General features: G+C 40.8%; 1 protein-coding gene across 1 annotated transcript in view; it reads right to left on the minus strand.

Annotated features, from left to right (window-relative positions):
- The window catches only part of TMTC1 (transmembrane O-mannosyltransferase targeting cadherins 1), a 378,921-nt gene that overhangs the window by 163,954 nt on the left and 187,817 nt on the right, over window positions 1–27,150 (minus strand). The window contains exon 8 of the mRNA XM_053718806.1: window positions 25,236–25,357. Coding sequence (XP_053574781.1) covers window positions 25,236–25,357 — 122 coding nt within the window. The remainder of the gene's footprint in view (window positions 1–25,235; window positions 25,358–27,150) is intronic.

Raw genomic sequence — 27,150 nt, forward strand, 5'->3', positions numbered from 1 at the left:
TCCTCCTTCTACTGGTCCAGCATACTCTTATCTCCTGCCAGCCTCTTCTCTCTCTCCGTATGTTGCAACTGTCAATATTTTGGACTTTTTTTTTTTGTTTTACATTTAATTGAAGTTGTTGATTTGTATCACTTTTTAATGGGCACAATCCGATTGTCATAAAAAAGGGACATCTCTGTTGTTTGCACTTGCAACACAATCTTGTTTTTGGGGGCCAGGGCATGTGCAGATTAGTGGTTGATATAGTTTATTCGTGTTTCATTGGTCAATCTATGGGTGTTTATTTGCTAACTTGTGGCCAAGTGGATTGGGATGCTGTCCCGGCATCTAATATAACATGAAAATAGTATTATCACTTGCAAACTCTGTGTCATCATTGTTTTGAAGCAATGTTTATAAAAGTGTTATACATTGTTGCAAACACTGCTGTCATAGAGTACTAAAGACTCATGAGCCCCTACAAGCCTACCTAGATTTACTCTTCCACTAAGCATTCTGAAATAATGAAGCACAATTTGATAACAGAAGTGGAACGTTTCTTCAAATGAAATGCCCTATCTAAACTGTGTTAGTTTAATTATGACTTTACTGTCCCTTTAAAGTGCAAGTTTCTAGTTTTTTCACATATTTACTGCATAGTAATCCATGCACATGTTCATACATATGTAAAGGATAAAGAGTTTATTGTTATTGCATAGTATGGAGGAGTATCTTTACCTAAACAGGACAAAAAGACACAGCATGGAAATAGTTTAACAGCTCATATCCACAGCTCCATTTCCTGCCAAACAATTATCCCACAAAGCATGATTTAGTTATTCCTGAGATCTGGCAGCAATATCAGGTCCTCCGCCCATGCAACTAAAGGAAAGAGATCTCCTGCTGATATAAATCCAAAATAAGCAAATCACTCAAACTAAAGGAAGTTTCTTTTGGCCACACTCAGAGTACCCTGAATATGTTCTAATCACTTATGAAGTATATATGATAGAATATCTGTGCAAATGCAATGTTATTGGGCTCTTAGTTCATTTTAATGAACATTAAAACTAGATATAAATTACATTAATCATGTTATCTGAAATACATCATTTTATACCTGATTCTCATTTTATACACTAAAATAATTTTGCTGCTATGTGCATGTTATAGGCAATTTAAAGTGAATGTAAAGTTTCATCAATTAGTGCCCGGTCTTTAAAAATACTATTAAAAACAGGGGCACTTTCATTGATGAAACTTCACATTGCACCATATTTGTAGAAATACCTCTTTGTCTTGAAAGCCGCTCCAGCCGTTCTCCAGCCCATTGCAAGCCTCTTGCTACGTCAGCAATGACGATTCCGGCATCCTCCAATCACGGCTCCCCCCCCCCCCCCCCGGGGGAAGCATTGCCTAAAAATATGCCGTGATTGGAGGAAGGCCGGAATCGTCATTTCTGACGTAGAAAGAGGCTTGCGACGGGCGGGGGGAAGCAACATCATCAGCGATCCAGCTTTCAAGGCGAAGAGGTAAGTATTTCTACAAATATGGTGCAATGTAAAGTTTCATCAATGAAAGTGCCCCTGTTTTTAATAGTATTTTTAAAAAACGGGCACTATTTGATGAAACTTTAAATTCACTTTAAAGAGACGTGAAGACCAATTTTTTTCTTTCACTTTTCAGATAGAGCATCAACTTTTTAATCTACTTCTATTATCTAATTGGCTTTGCTCTCTTGGTATCCTTTGCTAAAAAACAAACCTAAGTAGGCTCAGTAGCAGCATTGCACTACTGGGACCTAGCTACTGATTGGTTGCTCCACATAAATGCCTATTGTTATTGGTTGACCCAATGTTTTCAGCTAGTTCCAATAGTACAATAACGCTCATTCAACAAAGGATACAAAAAGCATGAAGCACATTTGATAATGCAAGTAAATTGGAAAGTTAACATAGCACACTCTTTTCTGAATCATGAAAGAAGAAAATGGTTTTTCATGTCCCTTTAATGTCAGCGAGGGTTAATATTATCCAGCACTGTGCTACCATTCAGTATCTGATCAAGATGCCATGGACCAAATATTGCTGCGGCACTGCTGGTGATGGAGGTTGTTTGAAGTTATGGTAAGTGGTATGGGTTTGCTGCCACAATGTAGCACACAGTATCATAGGTGCCTGCTTTGGGGCAACAGGGGGTGCTACCCCCCCCCCACCACCACCACAAATGTGTTTCCCCCACACCTGTAATCATCTCTCTCACTAGAGTGATGTTTTTCCAATATTTAAAGGGATATGAAACCCAAACATTTTCTTTTGCGATTCAGAGCATACGGTTTTAAAAAAACGTACCAATTTACTTCTGTTAGGAAATGTGCTTCGTTTCCATGATATTCTGTGTTGAAGAGATACCTAGATAGGCATCTGGAGCACTACATGGCAGAACATAGCGGATAGCGCTGCCATATAGTTCTCTTGCAAATAGATAACATTCTTGCAAAACTGCTGCCATAGAGTCCTTTAGCATATGTCCCTCTTTTTCAACAAAAGATACCAAGAGAACAAAGTAAATTGGAAAATTGTTTTAAATTGTATGTTCTATCTAAATCAAGAAAGAAAGATTGTTGGTTTTATATCCGTTAAAGTATATAAATGAATGCATATAGGCAAATTGTATGTTATTTCCTTATTAGGTCCTTCTGCAAATATTAGTGTCCCCTCAACCTCTGACTGTGTCTACATAAATCTGCATGGTGTTATCTTACAGACACAGATATTGGGGCAATACATCTGCATGGTGTTATCTTACAGACACAGATATTGGGGCAATACATCTGCATGGTGTTATCTTACAGACACAGATATTGGGGCAATACATCTGCATGGTGTTATCTTACAGACACAGATATTAGGGTAATACATCTGCATGGTGTTATCTTACAGACACAGATATTAGGGTAATACATCTGCATGGTGTTATCTTACAGACACAGATATTGGGGCAATACATCTGCATGGTGTTATCTTACAGACACAGATATTGGGGCAATACATCTGCATGGTGTTATCTTACAGACACAGATATTAGGGCAATACATCTGCATGGTGTTATCTTACAGACACAGATATTAGGGTAATACATATGCATGGTGTTATCTTACAGACACAGATATTGGGGCAATACATCTGCATGGTGTTATCTTACAGACACAGATATTGGGGCAATACATCTGCATGGTGTTATCTTACAGACACAGATATTGGGGCAATACATCTGCATGGTGTTATCTTACAGACACAGATATTAGGGCAATACATCTGCATGGTGTTATCTTACAGACACAGATATTAGGGCAATACATCTGCATGGTGTTATCTTACAGACACAGATATTGGGGCAATACATCTGCATGGTGTTATCTTACAGACACAGATATTAGGGTAATACATCTGCATGGTGTTATCTTACAGACACAGATATGGGGGCAATACATCTGCATGGTGTTATCTTACAGACACAGATATTGATGCAATACATCTGCATGGTGTTATCTTACAGACACAGATATTAGGGCAATACATCTGCATGGTGTTATCTTACAGACACAGATATTGGGGCAATACATCTGCATGGTGTTATCTTACAGACACAGATATTAGGGTAATACATCTGCATGGTGTTATCTTACAGACACAGATATTAGGGTAATACATCTGCATGGTGTTATCTTACAGACACAGATATTGGGGCAATACATCTGCATGGTGTTATCTTACAGACACAGATATTGGGGCAATACATCTGCATGGTGTTATCTTACAGACACAGATATTAGGGCAATACATCTGCATGGTGTTATCTTACAGACACAGATATTAGGGCAATACATCTGCATGGTGTTATCTTACAGACACAGATATTGGGGCAATACATCTGCATGGTGTTATCTTACAGACACAGATATTGGGGCAATACATCTGCATGGTGTTATCTTACAGACACAGATATTAGGGGCAATACATCTGCATGGTGTTATCTTACAGACACAGATATTGGGGCAATACATCTGCATGGTGTTATCTTACAGACACAGATATTGGGGCAATACATCTGCATAGTGTTATCTTACAGACACAGATATTGGGGCAATACATCTGCATGGTGTTATCTTACAGACACAGATATTGGGGCAATACATCTGCATGGTGTTATCTTACAGACACAGATATTAGGGCAATACATCTGCATGGTGTTATCTTACAGACACAGATATTGGGGCAATACATCTGCATGGTGTTATCTTACAGACACAGATATTAGGGCAATACATCTGCATGGTGTTATCTTACAGACACAGATATTGGGGCAATACATCTGCATGGTGTTATCTTACAGACACAGATATTAGGGTAATACATCTGCATGGTGTTATCTTACAGACACAGATATTAGGGGTAATACATCTGCATGGTGTTATCTTACAGACACAGATATTGGGGCAATACATCTGCATGGTGTTATCTTACAGACACAGATATTGGGGCAATACATCTGCATGGTGTTATCTTACAGACACAGATATTAGGGCAATACATCTGCATGGTGTTATCTTACAGACACAGATATTAGGGCAATACATCTGCATGGTGTTATCTTACAGACACAGATATTGGGGCAATACATCTGCATGGTGTTATCTTACAGACACAGATATTGGGGCAATACATCTGCATGGTGTTATCTTACAGACACAGATATTGGGGCAATACATCTGCATGGTGTTATCTTACAGACACAGATATTGGGGCAATACATCTGCATGGTGTTATCGTACAGACACAGATATTGGGGCAATACATCTGCATGGTGTTATCTTACAGACACAGATATTAGGGCAATACATCTGCATGGTGTTATCTTACAGACACAGATATTAGGGGCAATACATCTGCATGGTGTTATCTTACAGACACAGATATTGGGGCAATACATCTGCATGGTGTTATCTTACAGACACAGATATTAGGGCAATACATCTGCATGGTGTTATCTTACAGACACAGATATTAGGGCAATACATCTGCATGGTGTTATCTTACAGACACAGATATTGGGGCAATACATCTGCATGGTGTTATCTTACAGACACAGATATTAGGGCAATACATCTGCATGGTGTTATCTTACAGACACAGATATTGGGGCAATACATCTGCATGGTGTTATCTTACAGACACAGATATTGGGGCAATACATCTGCATGGTGTTATCTTACAGACACAGATATTGGGGCAATACATCTGCATGGTGTTATCTTACAGACACAGATATTAGGGCAATACATCTGCATGGTGTTATCTTACAGACACAGATATTAGGGCAATACATCTGCATGGTGTTATCTTACAGACACAGATATTGGGGCAATACATCTGCATGGTGTTATCTTACAGACACAGATATTAGGGCAATACATCTGCATGGTGTTATCTTACAGACACAGATATTTGGGCAAATACATCTGCATGGTGTTATCTTACAGACACAGATATTGGGGCAATACATCTGCATGGTGTTATCTTACAGACACAGATATTGGGGGCAATACATCTGCATGGTGTTATCTTACAGGACACAGATATTGGGGCAATACATCTGCATGGTGTTATCTTACAGACACAGATATTGGGGCAATACATCTGCATGGTGTTATCTTACAGACACAGATATTGGGGCAATACATCTGCATGGTGTTATCTTACAGACACAGATATTGGGGGCAATACATCTGCATGGTGTTATCTTAAAGACACAGATATTGGGGCAATACATCTGCATGGTGTTATCTTACAGACACAGATATTGGGGCAATACATCTGCATGGTGTTATCGTACAGACACAGATATTAGGGCAATACATCTGCATGGTGTTATCTTACAGACACAGATATTGGGGCAATACATCTGCATGGTGTTATCTTACAGACACAGATATTGGGGCAATACATCTGCATGGTGTTATCTTACAGACACAGATATTAGGGCAATACATCTGCATGGTGTTATCTTACAGACACAGATATTGGGGCAATACATCTGCATGGTGTTATCTTACAGACACAGATATTGGGGCAATACATCTGCATGGTGTTATCTTACAGACACAGATATTAGGGCAATACATCTGCATGGTGTTATCTTACAGACACAGATATTGGGGCAATACATCTGCATGGTGTTATCTTACAGACACAGATATTGGGGCAATACATCTGCATGGTGTTATCTTACAGACACAGATATTGGGGCAATACATCTGCATGGTGTTATCTTACAGACACAGATATTGGGGCAATACATCTGCATGGTGTTATCTTACAGACACAGATATTGGGACAATACATCTGCATGGTGTTATCGTACAGACACAGATATTAGGGCAATACATCTGCATGGTGTTATCTTACAGACACAGATATTGGGGCAATACATCTGCATGGTGTTATCTTACAGACACAGATATTGGGGCAATACATCTGCATGGTGTTATCTTACAGACACAGATATTGGGGCAATACATCTGCATGGTATTATCTTACAGACACAGATATTGGGGTAATACATCTGCATGGTGTTATCTTACAGACACAGATATTGGGGTAATACATCTGCATGGTGTTATCTTACAGACACAGATATTGGGGCAATACATCTGCATGGTGTTATCTTACAGACACAGATATTAGGGCAATACATCTGCATGGTGTTATCGTACAGACACAGATATTGGGGCAATACATCTGCATGGTGTTATCTTACAGACACAGATATTGGAGCAATACATCTGCATGGTGTTATCTTACAGACACAGATATTAGGGCAATACATCTGCATGGTGTTATCGTACAGACACAGATATTGGGGCAATACATCTGCATGGTGTTATCTTACAGACACAGATATTGGGGCAATACATCTGCATGGTGTTATCTTACAGACACAGATATTGGGGCAATACATCTGCATGGTGTTATCTTACAGACACAGATATTAGGGCAATACATCTGCATGGTGTTATCTTACAGACACAGATATTAGGGCAATACATCTGCATGGTGTTATCTTACAGACACAGATATTGGGGTAATACATCTGCATAGTGTTATCTTACAGACACAGATATTGGGGCAATACATCTGCATGGTGTTATCTTACAGACACAGATATTGATGCAATACATCTGCATGGTGTTATCTTACAGACACAGATATTGGGGCAATACATCTGCATGGTGTTATCTTACAGACACAGATATTGGGGCAATACATCTGCATGGTGTTATCTTACAGACACAGATATTAGGGCAATACATCTGCATGGTGTTATCTTACAGACACAGATATTGGGGTAATACATCTGCATGGTGTTATCTTACAGACACAGATATTGGGGCAATACATCTGCATGGTGTTATCGTACAGACACAGATATTGGGGTAATACATCTGCATGGTGTTATCTTACAGACACAGATATTAGGGCAATACATCTGCATGGTGTTATCTTACAGACACAGATATTAGGGCAATACATCTGCATGGTGTTATCTTACAGACACAGATATTGGGGCAATACATCTGCATGGTGTTATTGTACAGACACAGATATTGGGGCAATACATCTGCATGGTGTTATCTTACAGACACAGATATTGGGGCAATACATCTGCATGGTGTTATCTTACAGACACAGATATTAGGGCAATACATCTGCATGGTGTTATCTTACAGACACAGATATTGGGGCAATACATCTGCATGGTGTTATCTTACAGACACAGATATTGGGGCAATACATCTGCATGGTGTTATCTTACAGACACAGATATTAGGGCAATACATCTGCATGGTGTTATCTTACAGACACAGATATTAGGGCAATACATCTGCATGGTGTTATCTTACAGACACAGATATTGGGGCAATACATCTGCATGGTGTTATCTTACAGACACAGATATTAGGGCAATACATCTGCATGGTGTTATCTTACAGACACAGATATTGGGGCAATACATCTGCATGGTGTTATCTTACAGACACAGATATTAGGGCAATACATCTGCATGGTGTTATCTTACAGACACAGATATTGGGGCAATACATCTACATGGTGTTATCATACAGACACAGATATTGGGGCAATACATCTGCATGGTGTTATCTTACAGACACAGATATTGGGGCAATACATCTGCATGGTGTTATCTTACAGACACAGATATTGGGGCAATACATCTGCATGGTGTTATCTTACAGACACAGATATTGGGGCAATACATCTGCATGGTGTTATCTTACAGACACAGATATTGGGGCAATACATCTGCATGGTGTTATCTTACAGACACAGATATTAGGGCAATACATCTGCATGGTGTTATCTTACAGACACAGATATTGGGGCAATACATCTGCATGGTGTTATCTTACAGACACAGATATTAGGGCAATACATCTGCATGGTGTTATCTTACAGACACAGATATTGGGGCAATACATCTGCATGGTGTTATCTTACAGACACAGATATTGGGGCAATACATCTGCATGGTGTTATCTTACAGACACAGATATTGGGGCAATACATCTGCATGGTGTTATCTTACAGACACAGATATTGGGGCAACACATCTGCATGGTGTTATCTTACAGACACAGATATTGGGGCAATACATCTGCATGGTGTTATCTTACAGACACAGATATTAGGGCAATACATCTGCATGGTGTTATCTTACAGACACAGATATTGGGGCAATACATCTGCATGGTGTTATCTTACAGACACAGATATTGGGGCAATACATCTGCATGGTGTTATCTTACAGACACAGATATTAGGGCAATACATCTGCATGGTGTTATCTTACAGACACAGATATTGGGGCAATACATCTGCATGGTGTTATCTTACAGACACAGATATTGGGGCAATACATCTGCATGGTGTTATCTTACAGACACAGATATTAGGGCAATACATCTGCATGGTGTTATCTTACAGACACAGATATTGGGGCAATACATCTGCATGGTGTTATCTTACAGACACAGATATTGGGGCAATACATCTGCATGGTGTTATCATACAAACACAGATATTGGGGCAATACATCTGCATGGTGTTATCTTACAGACACAGATAACAGAATTTATGCTTACCTGATAAATTACTTTCTCCAACGGTGTGTCCGGTCCACGGCGTCATCCATAACTTGTGGGAATATCTCTTCCCCAACAGGAAATGGCAAAGAGTACAGCAAAAGCTGTCCATATAGTCCCTCCTAGGCTCCGCCCACCCCAGTAATTCGACCGACGGACAGGAGAAAAAAACAGGAGAAACTATAGGGTGCCGTGGTGACTGTAGTTAAAGAAATTAATTCATCAAACCTGATTAAAAAACCAGGGCGGGCCGTGGACCGGACACACCGTTGGAGAAAGTAATTTATCAGGTAAGCATAAATTCTGTTTTCTCCAACATTGGTGTGTCCGGCCCACGGCGTCATCCATAACTTGTGGGAACCAATACCAAAGCTTTAGGACACGGATGAAGGGAGGGAGACAATCAGGTTACCTAAACGGAAGGCACCACGGCTTGCAAAACCTTTCTCCCAAAAATAGCCTCCGAAGAAGCAAAAGTATCAAATTTGTAGAATTTGGCAAAAGTGTGCAGGGAAGACCAAGTCGCTGCCTTACATATCTGATCAACAGAAGCCTCGTTCTTGAAGGCCCATGTGGAAGCCACAGCCCTAGTAGAGTGAGCTGTGATTTTTTCAGGAGGCTGCCGTCCGGCAGTCTCGTAAGCCAATCGGATGATGCTTTTAAGCCAAAAGGAAAGAGAGGTAGAAGTCGCTTTTTGACCTCTCCTTTTACCAGAATAGACGACAAACAGAGAAGATGTTTGTCTGAAATCTTTTTGTAGCTTCTAAATAGAATTTTAGAGCACGGACTACATCCAAATTGTGTAACACACGTTCCTTCTTTGAAACTGGATTCGGACACCAAGAAGGCACAACTATCTCCTGGTTAATATTCTTGTTGGAAACAACCTTTGGAAGAAAACCAGGCTTAGTACGCAAAACAACCTTATCTGAATGGAACACCAGATAGGGCGGAGTACACTGCAGAGCAGCTAACTCAGAAACTCTTCTAGCAGAAGAAATAGCAACTAAAAACAAAACTTTCCAAGATAACAACTTAATATCTATGGAATGTAAAGGTTCAAACGGAACCCCTTGGAGAACTGAAAGAACTAGATTTAGACTCCAGGGAGGAGTCAAAGGTCTGTAAACAGGCTTGATCCTAACCAAAGCCTGAACAAATGCTTGAACATCTGGAACAGCTGCTAGTCGTTTGTGTAACAAGACAGATAAAGCAGAAATCTGTCCCTTTAGAGAACTCGCTGATAATCCCTTATCCAAACCTTCTTGTAGAAAGGAAAGGATCTTAGGAATTTTGATCTTATTCCATAAGAATCCCTTGGATTCACACCAACAGATATATCTTTTCCATATTTTATGGTAAATTTTTCTAGTTACCGGTTTTCTGGCTTGAACCAGAGTATCTATCACGGAATCTGAAAACCCACGCTTTGATAGAATCAAGCGTTCAATTTCCAAGCCGTCAGCTGGAGAGAGACTAGATTTGGATGTTCGAATGGACCCTGTACAAGAAGATCCTGTCTCAAAGGTAGCTTCCATGGTGGAGCCGATGACATATTCACCAGGTCTGCATACCAAGTCCTGCGTGGCCACGCAGGAGCTATCAAGATCACCGAGGCCCTCTCCTGCTTGATCCTGGCTACCAGCCTGGGAATGAGAGGAAACGGTGGAAACACATAAGCTAGGTTGAAGGTCCAAGGCGCTACTAATGCATCCACTAGAGTCGCCTTGGGATCCCTGGATCTGGACCCGTAGCAAGGAACCTTGAAGTTCTGACGAGACGCCATCAGATCCATGTCTGGAATGCCCCATAATTGAGTCAACTGGGCAAAGATCTCCGGGTGGAGTTCCCACTCCCCCGGATGGAATGACTGACGACTCAGATAATCCGGTCCCAGATCTAGATCCGGTCCCAGATCGAGGGCTACTCCTTCATGCTGTTTTGTTAGCAGCAGCAGGCTTCTTGGCCTGCTTACCCTTGTTCCAGCCTTGCATCGGTTTCCAAGCTGGTTTGGTTTGCGAAGCATTACCCTCTTGTTTAGAGGATGCAGAGTTGGAGGCCGGTCCGTTCCTGAAATTGCGAAAGAAACGAAAATTAGACTTATTCTTGGCTTTGAAATGCCTATCTTGTGGGAGGGCGTGGCCCTTTCCCCCAGTGATGTCTGAGATAATCTCTTTCAATTCTGGCCCAAAGAGAGTTTTACCCTTGAAGGGGATATTAAGCAATTTTTTCTTGGAAGATACATCCGCTGACCAAGACTTTAGCCAAAGCGCTCTGCGCGCCACAATTGCAAACCCTGAATTTTTCGTCGCTAATCTAGCTAATTGCAAAGCGGCATCTAAAATAAAGGAATTAGCCAACTTGAGTGCGTGAACTCTGTCCATAACCTCCTCATACGGAGTCTCTGTACTGAGCGACTTTTCTAGTTCCTCGAACCAGAACCACGCTGCTGTAGTGACAGGAACAATGCACGAAATGGGTTGCAGGAGGTAACCTTGCTGTACAAAAATCTTTTTAAGCAAACCTTCCAATTTTTTATCCATAGGATCTTTGAAAGCACAATTATCCTCAATAGGAATAGTAGTGCGCTTGTTTAGTGTAGAAACTGCCCCCTCGACCTTAGGGACTGTCTGCCATAAGTCCTTTCTGGGGTCGACCATAGGAAATAATTTCTTAAATATAGGAGGGGGAACAAAAGGTATGCCGGGCTTCTCCCACTCCTTATTCACTATGTCCGCCACCCGCTTGGGTATAGGAAAACCGTCGGGGTGCACCGGAACCTCTAGGAACTTGTCCATCTTGCATAATTTTTCTGGAATGACCAGGTTGTCACAATCATCCAGAGTAGATAACACCTCCTTAAGCAGTGCGCGGAAATGCTCTAATTTAAATTTAAATGTCACAACATCAGGTTCTGCCTGTTGAGAAATTCTACCTGAATCTGAAATTTCCCCATCTGACAAAACCTCCCTCATGGCCCCTTCAGATTGGTGTGAGGGTATGACAGAGCAATTATCATCAGCGCCCTCCTGCTCTACAGTGTTTAAAACAGAGCAATCGCGCTTTCTCTGATATGCAGGCATTTTGGATAAAATATTTGCTATGGAGTTATCCATTACTGCCGTCAATTGTTGCATAGTAATAAGCATTGGCGCGCTAGAAGTACTAGGGGCCTCCTGCGTGGGCAAAACTGGCATAGACACAGAAGGAGATGATGTAGAACTATGTCTACTCCCTTCATCAGATGAATCATCTTGGGCAACTTTACTATCTGTGGCAGTACTGTCCTTACTTTGTTTGGACGCTATGGCACAATTATCACACAATTTTGAAGGGGGAGACACATTGGCTTTCATACATACAGAACATAGCTTATCTGAAGGCACAGACATTTTAAACAGGCTTAAACTTGTCAATAAAGTACAAAAAAAACGTTTTAAAATAAAACCGTTACGGTCTCTTTAAATTTTAAACAGGGCACACTTTATTACTGAATATGTGTCTTAAAGCATTCAAAGTATTGCACCCCAAATTTCAGAGCTTTAACCCTTAAAATGAAGAAACCGGAGCCGGTTACAGTTTTAACCCCTCTACAGTCCCAGCTACAGCCTTTGCTGCAACTTTACCAAACCCAGGGGGGAATACGATACCAAATGAAGCCTTCTAGGAACCTTTTCAACTACTTTTAGATCCACACACATGCATCTGCATGTCTTGCTCTCAAAAGTAACTTCGCAGTAATGGCGCGAAAATGAGGCTCAGCCTACTACAGGGAAGGCCCTTCCTGACTGGAAAGGTGTCTAACCCAGTGCTTGACGTTAAAAAAAACGTTCCCCAAAGTTTTTTAGTGTGAATTTCGACATAAAGATGTATAAAATGCCCAAATAAAGTGTCTACCAGTTTTATAGCCCATATTAAGCCCTTTATTCTGTTTGAGACTAAGAAAATGGCTTACAGGTCCTCATGAGGGGAAATGACAGCCTTCCAGCATTACACAGTCTTGTTAGAAAAATGTCTAGTCATACCTTAAGCAGAAAAGTCTGCTAACTGTTTCCCCCAACTGAAGTTACTTCATCTCAACAGTCCTATGTGGAAACAGCAAACGATTTTAGTTACTGCTGCTAAAATCATATTCCTCTCACAAACAGAACTCTTCATATTTTTCTGGTTCAGAGTAAATAGTACATACCAGCACTATTTTAAAATAACAAACTCTTGATAGTAGAATAAAAAACTACAACTAAACACCACATACTCTTAACCATCTCCGTGGAGATGTTGCCTGTGCAACGGCAAAGAGAATGACTGGGGTGGGCGGAGCCTAGGAGGGACTATATGGACAGCTTTTGCTGTACTCTTTGCCATTTCCTGTTGGGGAAGAGATATTCCCACAAGTTATGGATGACGCCGTGGACCGGACACACCAATGTTGGAGAAATTGGGGCAATACATCTGCATGGTGTTATCATACAGACACAGATATTGGGGCAATACATCTGCATGGTGTTATCTTACAGACACAGATATTGGGGCAATACATCTGCATGGTGTTATCATACAGACACACAGATATTGGGGCAATACATCTGCATGGTGTTATCTTACAGACACAGATATTGGGGCAATATATCTGCATGGTGTTATCTTACAGACACAGATATTGGGGCAATACATCTGCATGGTGTTATCATACAGACACAGATATTGGGGCAATACATCTGCATGGTGTTATCATACAGACACAGATATTGGGGCAATACATCTGCATGGTGTTATCTTACAGACACAGATATTGGGGCAATACATCTGCATGGTGTTATCTTACAGACACAGATATTGGGGCAATGCATCTGCATGGTGTTATCGTACAGACACAGATATTGGGGCAATGCATCTGCATGGTGTTATCATACAGACACACAGATATTGGGGCAATACATCTGCATGGTGTTATCTTACAGACACAGATATTGGGGCAATACATCTGCATGGTGTTCTCTAACAGACACAGATATTGGGGCAATATATCTGCATAGCGTTATCTTACAGACACCGATATTGGGGCAATGCATCTGCATGGTGTTATCGTACAGACACAGATATTGGGGCAATGCATCTGCATGGTGTTATCATACAGACACACAGATATTGGGGCAATACATCTGCATGGTGTTATCTTACAGACACAGATATTGGGGCAATACATCTGCATGGTGTTCTCTAACAGACACAGATATTGGGGCAATATATCTGCATAGCGTTATCTTACAGACACCGATATTGGGGCAATACATCTGCATGGTGTTATCTTACAGACACAGATATTGGGGCAATACATCTGCATGGTGTTATCTTACAGACACAGATATTGGGGCAATACATCTGCATGGTGTTATTGTACAGACACAGATATTGGGGCAATACATCTGCATGGTGTTATCTTACAGACACAGATATTGGGGCAATACATCTTCATGGTGTTATCTTACAGACACAGATATTGGGGCAATACATCTGCATGGTGTTATCTTACAGACACAGATATTGGGGCAATACATCTGCATGGTGTTATCTTACAGACACAGATATTGGAGCAATACATCTGCATGGTGTTATCATACTGACATAGATATTGGGGCAATACATCTGCATGGTGTTATCTTACAGACACAGATATTGGGGCAATACATCTGCATAGTGTTATCTTACAGACACAGATATTGGGGCAATGCATCTGCATGGTGTTATCTTACAGACACAGATATTGGGGCAATACATCTGCATGGTGTTATCGTACAGACACAGATATTGGGGCAATACATCTGCATGGTGTTATCTTACAGACACAGATATTGGGGCAATACATCTGCATGGTATTATCTTACAGACACAGATATTGGGGCAATACATCTGCATGGTGTTATCTTACAGACACAGATATTGGGGCAATACATCTGCATGGTGTTATCGTACAGACACAGATATTGGGGCAATAACATCTGCATGGTGTTATCTTACAGACACAGATATTGGGGCAATAACATCTGCATGGTGTTATCTTACAGACACAGATATTGGGGCAATACATCTACATGGTGTTATCGTACAGACACAGATATTGATGCAATACATCTGCATGGTGTTATCTTACAGACACAGATATTGGGGCAATACATTTGCATGGTGTTATCATACAGACACAGATATTGGGGCAATACATCTGCATGGTGTTATTGTACAGACACAGATATTGGGGTAATACATCTGCATGGTGTTATCTTACAGACACAGATATTGGGGCAATACATCTGAATGGTGTTATCTTACAGACACAGATATGGGGGCAATACATCTGCATGGTGTTATCTTACAGACACAGATATTGGGGCAATACATCTGCATGGTGTTATCTTACAGACACAGATATTGGGGCAATACATCTGCATGGTGTTATCATACTGACATAGATATTGGGGCAATACATCTGCATGGTGTTATCTTACAGACACAGATATTGGGGCAATACATCTGCATAGTGTTATCTTACAGACACAGATATTGGGGCAATGCATCTGCATGGTGTTATCTTACAGACACAGATATTGGGGCAATACATCTGCATGGTGTTATCGTACAGACACAGATATTGGGGCAATACATCTGCATGGTGTTATCTTACAGACACAGATATTGGGGCAATACATCTGCATGGTATTATCTTACAGACACAGATATTGGGGCAATACATCTGCATGGTGTTATCTTACAGACACAGATATTGGGGCAATACATCTGCATGGTGTTATCGTACAGACACAGATATTGGGGCAATAACATCTGCATGGTGTTATCTTACAGACACAGATATTGGGGCAATAACATCTGCATGGTGTTATCTTACAGACACAGATATTGGGGCAATACATCTACATGGTGTTATCGTACAGACACAGATATTGATGCAATACATCTGCATGGTGTTATCTTACAGACACAGATATTGGGGCAATACATCTGCATGGTGTTATCGTACAGACACAGATATTGGGGCAATACATCTGCATGGTGTTATCTTACAGACACAGATATTGGGGCAATACATCTGCATGGTGTTATCTTACAGACACACAGATATTGGGGCAATACATCTGCATGGTGTTATCGTACAGACACAGATATTGGGGCAATACATCTGCATGGTGTTATCTTACAGACACAGATATTGGGGCAATACATCTGCATGGTGTTATCTTACAGACACAGATATTGGGGCAATACATCTGCATGGTGTTATCTTACAGACACAGATATTGGGGCAATACATCTGCATGGTGTTATCGTACAGACACAGATATTGGGGCAATACATCTGCATGGTGTTATCTTACAGACACAGATATTGGGGCAATACATCTGCATGGTGTTATCTTACAGACACAGATATTGGGGCAATACATCTGCATGGTGTTATCTTACAGACACAGATATTGGGGCAATACATCTGCATGGTGTTATCGTACAGACACAGATATTGGGGCAATACATCTGCATGGTGTTATCTTACAGACACAGATATTGGGGCAATACATCTGCATGGTGTTATCTTACAGACACAGATATTGGGGCAATACATCTGCATGGTGTTATCTTACAGACACACAGATATTGGGGCAATACATCTGCATGGTGTTATCTTACAGACACACAGATATTGGGGCAATACATCTGCATGGTGTTATCTTACAGACACAGATATTGGGTTACACTATATTGTGGATTAAAAGCTTATCTTTCACTTCATGTCAGTTTAATCATCTTAAATTTAAAGGGGCACTCTAGTACAAACTATAGTGATTATAGATCCAGAATCATGCAAGTCTGCTATATACTTGCTGTAAAATAGGCTGTAAGGACTTTTTTAACCCCATGACTGGCATTGGAGCTCACACGAGGTGCTGATCTCAGAACATTGCAAGCTTCTGATTGTACACTATTTGTACATCTGGATGCCAATCAAGTATATGCACAGAGCATGCACTTTTTTGTATTGAAATATTTTATATTATATATTAGCATCTGACCCATAAAAACATCCTTAACCCCTTAAGGACCAGACCATTTTTCAATTTATTTTTACATTTCTGCTGTGTTTGTGTTTAGCTGTAATTTTCCTCTTTCTCATTTACTGTACCCACACATATTATATACCGTTTTTCTCACCATTAAATCGACTTTCTAAAGATACCATTATTTTCATCATATCTTATAATTTACTATACAAAAATTTAAAAAAACACACTTTTTCTAACTTTGACCCCCAAAATCTGTTACACATCTACAACCACCAAAAAACACCCATGCTAAATAGTTTCTAAATTTTGTCCTGAGTTTAGAAATACCCAATGTTTACATGTACTTTGCAAGTTATAGGGCAATAAATACAAGTAGCACTTTGCTATTTCCAAACCAGTTTTTTTTTCTCACAATTAGCGATAGTTACATTGTAACACTGATATCTATCAGGAATCCCTGAATATCCCTTGACATGTATATATATTTTTAGTAGACAACCCAAAGTATTGATCTAGGCCAATTTTGGTATATTTCATGCCACCATTTTACTGCCAAATGCGATCAAATAAAAAAAAATTGTTAACTTTTTCGCTAACTTTTTCACAAACTTTAGGTTTCTCACTGAAATTATTTACAAACAGCTTGTGCAATTATGGCAAACATGGTTGTAAATGCTTCTCTGGGATCTCCTTTGTTCAGAAATAGCAGATATTTATGGCTTTTACACTTGCAGGATCCGGACCAATGAGCCGCCCACCCCCCCTCCCTGCTATGGCTTCCACCAACCAACGATCAGTACCACCGCTGTCCGATGCAGAGAGGGCCACAGAGTGGCCCTTTCTGCATTGTTAACTCTGCAAATCTATTTCTGCAGTGCCCCATTAATGGGGCATGCAGAAATAGTGTGATCTCGCTATTTTTAGCGAGATTGCTGCAGAGAGAAGCCCAGGACTGCAGCGACGTACAGGATACGACTCTGGTCGTTAAGGGGCATTAAGCCCAATTTTTTTCTTTCATGATTTAGAAAGAACATGCACTTTTAAACAACTTTCCAATTTACTTCTATTATCTAATTTGCTTAATTCTCTTTATATCCTATGTTGAAAAGCATATCTAAATAGACTCAATAGCTGCTGATTGGTGGCTTGCACATAGATGCCTCATGTGAATGGCTTACCCATGTGCATGGCTATTTCTTCAACAAAGGATATCGGAAGAATGAAGCAAATTAAATAATAAAAATAAATTGAGATGTTTTTTAAAATTGTATTCTCTATCTGAATCATGGGTTTAATGTCCATTTAGGTTTTTAAAATACAGAACTTTTTTTATATAAGCCATGCACACAAATGTTGTCATTTTGGTGCAAGCGCTAACCTATGGCTATAAAAAAGTGCATTTGCACATGCTATTTTAGCACAGTAATAATGTAATCTAAGATACCTGGATGCTTGGTAAGTTCTTTAGTAGTTTTAAGCTTCATAATGACATCAAATACTGAAATAAATTGTTAGATCATTATAAACAAATTAAATATTCTTTACCAACAAACTACCTATTTGCCTAAATGATTTCCTTAGTACATCTATTTGTTTTTTAATGGAAATTAAAGTATTTTCTATTTATGGATCAGAAATGAATCACTGCATTGCAAAAGATTTGCATACAAAGTAAATGTTTTTACTGCACTTAAAACTGACATTTTCTTAACACATTTTGAATTGTTTTGCAGTATAGGAACACGCCTTTTGAAATGCGTTGCTTATCTTATTTCTTGGAGAATTAGTAACTTGAGCTCCTGCTACACATATAAATCAATCGCAGTGTAGAATGTAGAAGAGTCAAGGTTCTAATGTCCACTAAATAAGCCTAAGGGGTAGATTTATTCACTGCCGAGCGGACATGATTCGCTGTAGCGAGTCATGTCCGCTCGACATCACTAAATTCAGACGGCATACGCTGTCCACATTTAACACTGCACAAGTATTTCTGGTGAAATGCTTGTGCAATGCCACCTGCTCACTGGTGGCCAATTGGCCGCTAGCAGGGGCTGTCAATCATCCCGATCGGTGGCGAACAGGTTAATAAGCAGCAGTCTTATTAATAAATGGAGCCCCCAGTCTCTCTGGGGCAGTAAAAAAAATATAATTTTCAGATTTAATTATAAGAAAAGAAGGCAAAATAAAAACTGAAAATACTTTTATGGGACATTAAATGTCGAATTAAAGTCATAAACAAAATGAGGTGTAATTCTCTTTTGAAAGTTTAGACAATTTTGGTAATTTACATTACCAATAAAATTAAACTTTAAGCTGCCTTTAGGGTGAGTTGAACACATAAATAAAAAAAAGAGGACGACCAGGAAGGCTAAAAATCGTAATTTATTCAAAAATATAAAAAATGCATCAAGGTAGCAATATGTCTGATGCGTTTCGGCTTCAGAAATCGTGCCATAATCATAGCCTTCCTGGTCGCCCTCTTTTTCTTATAAATTTTTACAAGCAGGAAGGAGCTTGCACCTGCCCCCGGAAGGACCCAGTGACATATCCAGCAGTGGGAGTAAGGCTGTGCACAGTTGAACTGGGAACCGTATTGGAGGATACTTGCTTTTGTTTTTTTAACACATAAAGTTCAGTTCATCATCAAGGTGCTCTAAGCCCTGTACTGTTTGGCTATTTCTTTCTAATGACATGGTGAGTCCACATATCATCTAATTTAGAGTAAGGAAGTGGTAAAGTTAGGTGCTGGAAAGATTCTTCAATTTGCAGTACAAGTATGTGCTGTTTTTACTCCAGGGTGTAGCTGTAGTCCATTTCAGTCTCTTCAGTAGAGCATTGGTGGCTTTAAGCAAAGGGAACTTGTGGGACATAATTCTCACTGCGCCTCCCTCATATTTAAATAAAAGTTGCTGCCCTTATTATTATTTTCCACAGGTCAATGTGAGGGAAACCTAGTGAGCTGCCTTGCTGCCAGGCAGATTTATTGAGGTGCTAATTTATTTTCTTAAGCAGCTTTAAGGAAAAAACATGGCCCTTTACTATTTCCCTAACAGGGATATTTAATACATTACTCCTAGTGTTGTAAGGGGGATTATGTATGGCAGTTTTGCAGGCACTGGGGACTTGAGGAGAACTTGGCTCATTTTGGTGGTTTTATTAGTGCTTGTGTGAGGTAAAAATGTATCTGTCGCACACTTATTTTTCTCTCACTTCCTTTATATGGAGGAGAGATATCTGCATCTTAACGTTTTTCAAATCAAACAGTTATTTTCTAGCATGACATTTCTGAAACAGCTCCATTTTGAATTAGGCATTTCTGACTGTGACCCATATTTGTACCAACATACCTTTGGATTTACCTAATAAACCCTGCTTATTTTGTGACTTTTTCGACTCAGCGCATCCCATTTTTTCCTGTTAGCCTTGTGCATCGGCGGTTGGGAATACCCCTTTTGGATCCGCTGCGCTCAAGCTGAACTTACAGTCTACCTGGAGCTTTCTCCCCCCCCCCCCCCACGTTTTGCTCCTTACCCAGCGCCTAGCCACGTCATCGGTGACGTACCAGGAACTCTCACAGAAGGTGCGTCTGACATTGCACGCGCTCGCAGCTCTAAACACGCCAGGAAGGACATACACACTGCACCCACTCGAAAGCGTTTCATCGCCTGCCCGAGAGGGAGTACGGAGTGAGTCCAGGCACCCCACCGGACCAGTGGAGGGTAAGAGCAGCAATTACCGCAAGTTCTACTATAGAGACTTGTTGAATTGTGATTCACCGGGAACCTAGGCTGAAGCGGAGTATGTTGACACTACAGGGATGAGAGAGAGAGATCCAAAGACTTGGACATTTAATGTTTGACTGTTTTCCCAGCATATACTCATTATTTATTGGGACTCTGAATTACCCTAATACTGATCTTGTGTATATACTTGTAGAGATCAAGGGGTACATAGACTGAGCACTTTCATTTTGTGTTTCTTTAATTATTCCTTACAAGGGTAAGACCTTGTTTGGCCCAGACTTGGCTGAGATTATTTCTGACATTACAGGAGGAAAAGGACATTTCCTTCCTCAGGATAAGAGAAATAAGCAGAAGGGACTTCAGAGTAATTTTCGTTCCTTTGTAAACTTCAAGGGTAAACCTTCTTCTCCCTCTACAAAACAGGAACAGTCCAAACCTGCCTGTAGACCCAACTAATCTTGGAATAAGAGATAGCAATCCAAGAAGCCCGCTAATGAATCAAAGTCAGCATGAAGGGTCTGCCCCCGATCCAGGACCGGATCTTGTGGGGGCAGACTTTCCTTTTTCGCTCAGGCTTGGGTTCGGGATGTTCAGGATCCTTGGGCGATGGACATCGTGTCCCAAGGATACAAACTAGAATTCAAGACCTTTCCCCCCAGGGGCAGATTTCTTCTCTCAAGATTATCTGTCGACCAGATAAAAAGAGGTGTTCTTACGTTGTGTTTGGGATCTATCCGTACCTTCATGTTCCCATCCACAGGGATCATCACAAGTTTCTGAGATTTGCCTTTCTCCACAAACACTTTCAGTTTGTGGCTCTTCCCTTCGGACTTGCTACAGCTCCCAGAATTTTTTCAAAGGTTCTGGGATCTCTGTTGGCAGTGCTCCTGTTACAGGGTATTGCAGTGGCGCCTTATCTGGACGACATTCTGGTTCAGGCCCAGTCCTTTCAACTAGCAATCTCCCACACAGAGATGCTTGTATCCTTCCTGCGTTCTCAGGGTTGGAAGGTGAATCTGGAAAAGAGTTCCTTAATTCCATCTACAAGGGTAGTCTTCTTGGGAACCATAATAGATTCAGTTCTAATGAAGATATTTCTGACAGAGGTCAGAAAATTCAAGATTTTCGATTCTTGTCTGTCTCTTCAGTCCTCTCCTCAGCCATCAGTGGCTCAATGTATGGAGGTAATAGGTTGGATGGTAGCCGCCATGGATATTATTCCTTTTGCTCGTTTCCATCTCAGACCTCTTCAATTATGCATGCTCAGGCAGTGGAACGGGGATTATGCGGATCTGTCTCCGCAAATTCATTTGCATCAGATGACAAGATATTCTCTTCCTTGGAGGTTGCCTCAGGATCATCTCTCCCAGGGAACCTGTTTTCGCAGACCTACCTGGGTGATAGTGACAACGGACGCCAGCCTGATAGGTTGGGCAGCAGTCTGGGGCCTCCTAAGGGCTCAGGGGACATGGACTCAGGAAGAATATGTTCTCCCCATAAACATTTTAGAGCTAAGAGGAATCTTCAATGCTCTTCTGGCCTGGCCTAAGTTAGCTTCTGCCTGGTTTATCAGTTTTCAGTCGGACATCATAACCTCAGTGGCTTACATCAAACATCAGGGTGGAACTCAGGAGTTCTTTGGCAATGAAAGAGGTGTCCAAGATTATTCAGTGGGCGAGACCCACAACTGTTGTCTATCTGCGATCCACATCCAGGAGTGGACAATTGGGAAGCGGATTTTCTGAGCAGACAGACCTTTCACCCGGGAGAATGGGAATTACATCCAGAAGTGTTTTCCAACTTGATTCTCAAATGGGGACAGCCAGATCTAGATCTCATGGCATCTCGTCAGAATGCCAAGTTCCCGAGGTACTGATAGATGCTCTGGCAGTTCCTTGGAACTTGAGTCTTGCATACCTATTTCCTCTGTTCGCTTTCCTTCCTCGAGTCATTGCTCGGATCAAGCAAGAGAGAGCATCGGTGATTCTCATTGCTCCGGCGTGGCCTCACAGGATTTGGTATGCAGACCTAGTGGAGATGTCATCTCTCCCCCCTTGGAAGCTTCCTCTAAGGAAGGACTTTCTACTTCAAGGGCCCTTCGTTCATCCAAATCTAGTTTCTCTGAAGCTGACTGCTTGGAGATTGAACGCTTAATTTTATCTAAGCACGGTTTTTCGGATTCGGTCATTGAGACAATGATTCAGGCTCGCAAGCCTGTTACCAGGAAAATTTACCATAAGATATGGTGAAAATATCTGTATTGGTGTGAATCCAAAGGCTACTCTTGGAGTAGAGTTCGGATTCCTAGGATTTTATCTTTTCTCCAAGAAGGTTTGGAGAAGGTTTCTATCGGCAAGTTCCTTGAAGGGTCAGATTTCTGCCTTGTCTATTTTGTTACATAAACGTCTGGCAGAGGTTCCAGATGTTCAATCGTTCTGTCAGGCCTTGGTCAGAATCAGGCCTGTGTTCAAACTTGTTACTTCTCCCTAGAGTCTTAATCTTGTGCTTAAGGTTCTTCAGCAGGCTCCGTTTGAGCCTATGCATTCCTTAGATATTAAGTTGTTATCTTGGAAGGTTTTGTTTCTTGTTGCTATTTCTTCTGCAAGTAGAGTCTCTGAGCTCTCCGCTTTACAGTATGAGTCTCCGCACCTTATTTTTCATTCGGTTAAAGTTGTTTTACGTACTAAATTAGGTTTTCTTCCTAAAGTAGTTTCAGATCGGAACCTTAATTAGGAGATTGTTCCTTCTTTATGTCCTAATCCGTCTTCTCATAAGGAACGTCTTCTGCACAACCTAGACGTGGTTCGTGCTCTGAAATTCTATTTACAGGCAACTAAGGATTTTCGTCAGTCTTCTGCTCTGTTTGTAGTTTTCTCTGGGAAACGTAAGGAGCAGAAAGCTACGGCTACTTCTCTTTTTTTGTGGCTGAAGAGTATAATTCCCTTCGCCTATGAAACTGCTGGACAGCAGCCTCCTGAGAAGGTTACGGCTCATTCTACGAGGGCTGTTTCCTCTTCCTGGGCATTCAAAAATGAAGCTTCTGTGAAACAGATTTGCAAGGCTGCAACTTGGTCCTCTCTACACACTTTTTCAAAATTCTTTAAGTTTGATACTTTTGCCTCGGCTGAGGCTTCCCTTGGGAGAAAGGTTCTTCAAGCAATGGTGCCTTCTGTTTAGGTTATCTGTCTTGTCCCTCCCTTATCATCTGTGTCCTCTAGCTTGGGTATTGATTCCCAATAGTAATTAGATGATCTGTGGACTCACCATGTCATTAGAAAGAAAACAAAATGTATGCTTACCTGATAAATGTATTTATTTCTTGACACGGTGAGTCCACAGCCCACCCTGTTTTTGACGACAGGGTATTTTTTTGTTATGTTATAAACCTCAGGCACCTCTGCACCTTGTTGCTTCCTTTCTCTCCTTTACTTCGGTCGAATGACTGGAGTTGGAGGGAAGGGAGGTGATATTTAACAGCTTTGCTGTGGTGCTCTTTGCCGCCTCCTGCTGGCCAGGAGGTGAATATCCCAATAGTAATTAGATGATCTGTGGACTCACCGTGTCAAGAAAAAAATAAATTTATTAGGTAAGCATAAATTTCGTTTTTGCAATTATTTTTGTAGCTGTCCATTTTATTATGACATAACAGAGGAGCAGACTCTTGTTTTACCATAGACATAAGCAATATGCGCTAACAAACAAGCTTTCTATGCAAAGGATCTTCATGAAAGATATGTTTGTAATTAAATGTTAAGATCTTTTATGTCCATTAAAAATGCCTTAGACTTTCTCTAGTGTAGATAAATCCCCTTTTAGGAGCTATGTACACCAAGAAGTGTGAATTTTGGTCTGTCACCCAAATCAATAAATCTCAAATATGCTAACATTTAATAAGAAATACTAGATCAAAGTAACTTCCAAAATCTTTATAAAATCTATGTATTGTGGTTATCGCTAACACTGTAGATTCATCTTAAAATCCTCATAGGGCCACACTGAAGAATAACATAAAAAATAATGAAGTGATTTGCTTCCAATTTTCAGTATTTTCATGTATAACCATTTCATAATTGTTTTTGTAGCAGAACACTCATTTGAAATTAAAATATGGCTGCAAATTCTGAATGTCCATCTTAGTGCATCATTTGAACTTTCCCTTCCTTCATTTGTATTTGTGCATTTTTTGCACACACCACAGTGTGGGAAAGTGAGTACTTACCTGGGCATGTAAAGCACACGTTCAGCCACCACAAATCCGACCCTGAAGAATAGATTACTTGCTGGAATAAATGGGAAGATGAGAAATAGCAGCCCAACAAGAAGCTCGCGATGCTCCATCCTCTGCAAGAGAAAATATTAATGATAAACTAAGAAGGAACATAAAACCTTCATTGTACTGTATAGTAAAGATGGTGCTTTAAATGCAATTGGATACCCAATTCAATTAAGAGGCTTGAGTTGCTTAATAAACCACAAACACCGGTTTTCAACATTTAGTCCTAAAGTAATGGTTGGTCAGTGAGACCTTAAAACCCCTAACATGTTTTAGCGTAGGATGAAAGAAACAATTTCTATCAGATCATTTCTTCATATACTCAGTGGTGAGTACATTGTGTTGTGATCACTTGAAGTAGGTAGACATTTCCCAGAAGTCTTCAGACTCATCCTGTTCTGCAATAGAAACCACCCCCTTCTTCTGAGTTGCAGATAACCAAGCTATGCCAATTTATAAAAGGAAAGAATGTTAACCTAGGCTCTATTAAAAACATACAAGGCATAAGACACCCACAAAAAAAATGTGTGTCTGTGGAAAACTTTGTTATCGCATCAAGGTTTAGAGGCCGAAATATCAAATGTCTGTCGGACCTGATCCGACAGTGCGGATCAGGTCTGACAGACATCGCTGAATGCAGAGAGCAATACGGTCTCCGTATTCAGCATTGCACTGCTTGTGCAACCCCGCCCCCTGCAGACTCGCAGCCAATGGGCCGCCAGCAGGGAGGTGTCAATCAACCCAATCGTACTCGACCGCTCAGAGCAGGCGGACAGGATTATGGAACTGCTGTTTCTGGCGAGCCTGAAGACTCGCCAGAAACACTGGCCCACAAGCTCCATACAGAGCTTGAAAAATGGGCCTCATGGAGTTTCCTTTTGCTACTCTAGGGAGCAATAACAAATGCTAGCTTTGCTATTGTAAATGATAGTGAGATACTAATGGAAACCCCTGAGTATTTGCTTTAAATTTTGTTAAACCTAAGATGTGTTAAAGGAACATGAAACCCAACATTTTTCTTGATTCAGGTAGAGAAAACCATTGTTAAACAACTTTCCACTTTACTTCTATTATCTAATTTGCTTCATTCTCTTGATATCCTTTGTTGAAGAAACAGCAATGCGCGTGGGTGAGCCAATAACAAGAGGTATATATATGGTCAGCCACCAATCAGCAGCTCTTGAGCATATCGAGGTATGCTTTTCAACAAAGGACGCCAAGAGTACAAAACAAATGAAAACAGAATTTATGCTTACCTGATAAATTACTTTCTCTTGCGGTGTATCCAGTCCACGGATTCATCCTTACTTGTGGGATATTCTCATTCCCTACAGGAAGTGGCAAAGAGAACACACAGCATAGCTGTCCATATAGCTCCCCCTCTGGCTCCGCCCCCCAGTCATTCGACCGACGGTTAGGAGAAAAAGGAGAAACCATAGGGTGCAGTGGTGACTGTAGTTTAAACAAGAAATTTAAACCTGACTTAATTGCCAGGGCGGGCCGTGGACTGGATACACCGCAAGAGAAAGTAATTTATCAGGTAAGCATAAATTCTGTTTTCTCTTGCAAGGTGTATCCAGTCCACGGATTCATCCTTACTTGTGGGATACCAATACCAAAGCTTTAGGACACGGATGAAGGGAGGGAACAAGACAGGTAACCTAAACGGAAGGCACCACTGCTTGCAAAACCTTTCTCCCAAAAATAGCCTCCGAAGAAGCAAAAGTATCGAATTTGTAAAATTTGGCAAAAGTATGCAGTGAAGACCAAGTCGCTGCCTTACAAATCTGTTCAACAGAAGCCTCATTCTTGAAGGCCCAAGTGGAAGCCACAGCTCTGGTGGAATGAGCTGTAATTCGTT

Source organism: Bombina bombina, chromosome 6 (assembly GCF_027579735.1).
Source record: "Bombina bombina isolate aBomBom1 chromosome 6, aBomBom1.pri, whole genome shotgun sequence".
NCBI classification, from domain to species: domain Eukaryota; kingdom Metazoa; phylum Chordata; class Amphibia; order Anura; family Bombinatoridae; genus Bombina; species Bombina bombina.